This window comes from Electrophorus electricus, chromosome 3 (assembly GCF_041902795.1).
Source record: "Electrophorus electricus isolate QZ-2024a chromosome 3, ASM4190279v1, whole genome shotgun sequence".
NCBI lineage: Eukaryota > Metazoa > Chordata > Actinopteri > Gymnotiformes > Gymnotidae > Electrophorus > Electrophorus electricus.
This window is the reverse complement of record NC_137499.1, coordinates 27176991-27181990: the sequence shown is the minus strand read 5'-3', so window position 1 is coordinate 27181990 and position 5000 is coordinate 27176991. Positions and strand designations below refer to the sequence as shown.

The 5000-nt window shown below is 49.4% G+C and overlaps 1 protein-coding gene across 2 annotated transcripts in view; it reads left to right on the top strand.

Moving 5' to 3' along the window:
- epha10 (EPH receptor A10) overlaps positions 1–5000 on the top strand; it is a 108079-nt gene that overhangs the window by 65754 nt on the left and 37325 nt on the right. For both annotated transcript variants that reach the window (XM_035531757.2, XM_081710876.1), the window contains one exon: positions 4538–4693. In XM_035531757.2, coding sequence (XP_035387650.2) covers positions 4538–4693 — 156 coding nt within the window. The remainder of the gene's footprint in view (positions 1–4537; positions 4694–5000) is intronic.

Sequence of the window (5000 nt, the reverse complement as noted above, 5' to 3'; positions counted from 1 at the left end):
TTACAAAATAATTATTTAACAATTATTATTATTTATTATTATTATTATTATTATCAATAATATGGGCAAAAAGAAATATTGTTTGCTTTCCCTCAGGATGTGAGATGCCACAGATCTTGCTGCTTGCGTAATTAGCCCATTATTCTCTCCCTAGAAACAGGACAGCTTTTATTACTGCAATTTGGAAACTCAGGGGAGGTGGTGTTCTACAATAGGCATCTAATTGATTTATATATATTTATATATTTGATTAATAATATTTATCGTGAACTCTCTCTCTCTCTGTGTATAATGAGGGCAGGCAGGTAGAGCAGGTTTGGTAGTCAGCACGCTCAGATTAGGTCTGCAGGGATTCTGCCTCTGTGACACACAGGTTCCTCTGTCAAGCCCACTGGAGATGTTCCCATTTCAGCAGGCCAGTAATGGAGGTCTCAGAGCAAGCCTCCATGAGCCGAGTTCGATCAGCACAGGTCTCAATAACACACACGAGCGAGTCTTTAAGATAGTTTGTTCTCTTTCTAGATTGTTCTTTTTCCCCCCTTTCTGTGTGTGTGTGTGTGTGTGTTTGTGTGTGTGTGTGTGTGTGTGTGTGCATGCATGCATGCACTTGGGGGTGTGTGTGTATGTGTGAGGGAAGGAATGCAGGCTATGAACTGTAAAGCCTGTGACCCAACAGGGCAAGTTCAAAAGACAGCATCTCTGTAGTCACTGCACTATGAACATGTAATACTGCCCAACTCGCAATCTGTCTTTGAGAAAGAGAGAGGGTGAGACACACACACACACACACACACACACACACACACATGCGCGCGCGCGCGTGTGTGTGTGCGCGTGTGTGTGCGTGTGTACGCACACTGAGCACATCCCCGTCGTGCCCTGTTGGACCACCAGGCACTGCTGTTACACAGCTGAAATCTGATTGGCTAGGGGCTGACCCTGGAGCCTGGACGCCAGGGCTGGCTGGGTAGGGAGCCGTGGCCGTGGACGTGAACAAATCGCCCCGCACCTCTGCTAAATGGAAGCCATCCATCAGAGAGGACAGAAGGCAAGCGGAGCCCCAAGGTGGGCTGCTGGGCCCCTTCTGATGATGTCATGTTCCATCCTCACAGCCACGGAGTGCGGCGACCTAATGTGGCAGTGGTCCCTGTGAGTGGGCATCGGTGGGGCATAGACACGAAAGCACGGTTTGTGAGAGAGAGAGAAAAAAAAAGATGGACAGAGAGAAAGTGAGACAGATAGAGAGGAAGACAGAGACAGAGATCCTGAGGTCTCCTGAAAAGGCTACAGAGGGACTGCGTTGTTCTTCAAAGAGGACCACCGAGAGGTCTCTTGGGAGAAACTGCGAGACGAGTGAATGGAGCCATGGATGTGGGAGCAGACCCGGAGCTGATGGAGGAGACAAAAGAGAGCTGACCCTCTGCGAGACGGGCCAGGCTCGCTCACGTCGTCCCGATGGCTTTAATCAAAGCGCATCGTGGATGTGGATCGATTAGCTACGGAGGAAGAGGAGTAGAGGAGCGCGAGGCCGCCCCCACCCCACCCCACCCCCGTGATTGTGCCCGTAGTGTCATTGTCCGTCACATCCATATAGATGCCGTCGTTCTGCTTCACTGAACTACAGCACAGTAGGTAATTTGAGATTTGTATACGCCTTGATGTTTGTCACGCGCGCCGCTCAGCTCTGATTTAGGACCGGCCCCACCCTGTTCCGCCGAGCTGTGATGACTTGGGTGTAAAATCGCAAAATTCCAGACTTTTCCCCAGACGAGCTCGTTGGAGCAAGTGGAAGGAGGAAGGGTGAACGGAGAAGAGTGAAGGATGTGGGAGAGATGAGAGAGGAGGAGATGCCGAAAACAATTATTGAGTCGTGAGGTGGAGTGAGAACGAGTGAAGGGGAAAAAAATGAGAGATGGACACGTAACGGAAATGACTGTGTTGAACAGCGTGCTCCCCCGGGCCTGTACTTACCCTCTCCGTCTGGTTTAATAACTCTTTATGCTTTATGGGACGGTACGTTCACCGCCGATCCCCAAGATTTATACACTGCTGACTGTTACAGGCCTCTGACGCTGATGATGTAATACACCCTTACGACATCAGAGAGTTCAATCGGGTTATTACTTCGCCAACGAGGGAGGCGTTTGCAGTCTCGGTGCGGCAGTTGTTATATGGGCTTTGTAGGTCAGGTACAGAACACACTGACACCATTTTTCCTGGGAAAAAAAATAGGTCAGAGCAGTTATAGGATGTCCTATTTATCTTAGCATCTGTGAATGTGAAGCTGTCGACTGAATGAGGAGTGTGTGTGTGTGTGTGTGTGTTTGTTTCAGACAGACTGACAGTAAAACTCTGATTGGGCTCAAATGGTGCCCACCGTGACCTCGGCCACTGAACTTGGTCCTCACACTGTGTGATCGACAGAACCTTTCAAACAGATCTTTCCCTCAACCATTAACATGGATGTACTCCATTTATTAACGCGCCGTCCGTCAATTAGAATTAGCAGCATAAAGCCAGTGATCTGAATGTGGTGGCATGAATTATTGATTTCCCACCAGCTCCTGCAAATCTAGCCTGACATTTGGAAATACGACGGTGCGGAATTACGGCTTCGAATAATGAAGGCCGTTTAGTTTGGTCGCTAAGCAAACCTTCTTTTAAAGCTTATTAATATTCATTAATACCTTCTGTCACAAGTGCCGTGAAACTATTCACTGTTCACGTTTACTGTATTAAGTGCTTTGTGGTTTATTGATGTGTGTGAGGAGAGGGAACGGTTTTTAAGAGACGACCCTCCGTGAAATTTCATTTCAAAGAAAGGCCCCTGAATCTCATCACAGAACTATAAATATTGCTTCTGAGGCGTGTCCCACCCCGCCCCGCCTCCCAGATGCCCGGTTTCCTGTTTGCTCGTTCCCTGCCGGTCTCGGTGGACGCCCCCTCCCCTCGGGCGGCTCCTGGTTGTAAAGGCGATAATGGCCGCCGTCTGGTCAAAATGCTGGCGTGCTTATTAATAAAAGTGGCACCTGCTTTGCGTTCCCCTGACGCCATGCCGTCTGCCTCCTGGCAGGCGTCTCCCTGTCTCCTCCTTGGCATCTCCCTTCTGCCCCGGAGCGCCGGCTTGGATGAGCGCTATATCTGTATTAGCGCACCTGGAGGGGGGTATTAACCCCACTCCTGTGCGCACGTCTTTAATCAGCCCTAGATAAACGGCAGACAAGACAAATTGATCAGCGGGTGGCCAGCTGGCTTGTCTGTACGGCCCGGCCTGGTGCGGCGCGTCCAGAAAGTGCTTTGGCTGTGCTAATTGTTTGCGATGGCATGTTTCGGGCACAGGTTGGGCAGATGTGCTTTGTTGCTTTGATGTCGTCCTTAGAGAAAGGCTTATGGAAGCCACCTGTTGGCGTTACGGTGCCCTCCCACCTGGGACGGGGCCTTTCGGTGTGGGCGGAGCTGAGCTAGGAGCCCCCCCCACCATGCTGATTTATTCCATTTTGCAGCGCCAGGTGATGACTGAACACGCGGTAAAGCCGTGGATATTTTTTTACACAGTGTGAATGTGACCTGGCGCTCGCGTGTGCACTGGCTCGAGGCACGTTGGCTCCACGCCCTTTGCACGAGAACATGCAGCGGTGGTCTTTGTGGCGGCGGTTATGCAGTACACACACCGTTAGTCTTTAACATCCGCTGGCCAAATGCTGTCCAGTATGATGTCAGCTCTGAGCAGGAAGATACCACGCAGAGAGACTGGCCCGTGACTAGACGACGAGGCCTCTGATGTACACGGCCACTCATCTCCAAACCTTCGGTGCTTTACAACCCAAAGCTGTCTGGAATAAAAGTTTACAGCTTTAGACTTTTCAGCGCGGGCGAACGTGGTTGAAGGTGAACACGCTGGAATGTAGGGCGATAAGACTAATCATCGGCTAGTTTAGCCCACTTAGATATGAGAGAGAGAGAGAGAGAGAGAGAGACGCAGAGACGGCGACGTGAAGGTCCACACATCGTCTGAACACATCATCGTGGAGGGAATCCTCTTTACAAACCCCATTGGTGACCCAGTGCTCTATGATATCGCCAGTACTTTAAGTGCTCTTAATATCTTAATTACTTTGTTTTCGTCTCCTGCTTGTAATCTCATTACTAATCTCATTGCCTTGTGTTTTCCCAGGCTCTGGTGCAGGGATATATAACGACACTAACATCAGCCTAATCCTGTGAAGTGTTTATATATCTTTAGTTATCATGCCCATAGAAGTACAATTACAGTGTTATCTGTCTTGTTAGCGAGTGGAGTGGGCCTGTTGTGTGTGACAAACTGTTGTCCAGGGTATGCTGTTTTGTTGTGGGGGGGTTGCTTTGGGGTATGAAGGAGATCTCTTTGGAAAAGAGGGAGCCGATGTTTCAAAACGGTTTGGACACGGTTGGAAAACTCAGTGTTGTGTGCGGTGGTTGTCGGTGCCCTGTTTTCAGCGATGCCGGTCGTTTCCCAGGAGAGTAACCCAGCGTGCCTCCTTTCCGCTCCCTTTCGCAGCCTGTCCCAGGCGCACCTACAAGACGTCGTCACGGCAGCAGGAGTGCTTCCCGTGCCCCGCCCACAGCGTGGCTGAGGAGGAGGGATCGGTGCTGTGCATGTGTGAGGAAGAGCACTTCAGGACACCGCTGGACCCGCCCTCTGCCCCCTGCACACGTGAGTGTGTGCGTGTGGTTATAGATAATAATATAGATATAATATTCAGGACAAAAGTGTCATGACAATGTAGGAAAACATTGAGGAACAGATTACTTTGTAATCCATACAAAGTACACCAACCAAATGGTCCGGACATTTTTAGTTATAGTGAACTTAGCACTTGTGCTTAAGATATGTTTAGAAAATTATATTTACATGTTATGTATGTAGTTAAATATGTTAATCCATTACCACCATACCCTGAAAATTCACCTTAAAAAAATGAAAAGGGTGTGTGTATGTGTTTGGGGGGTGGCTTACATAC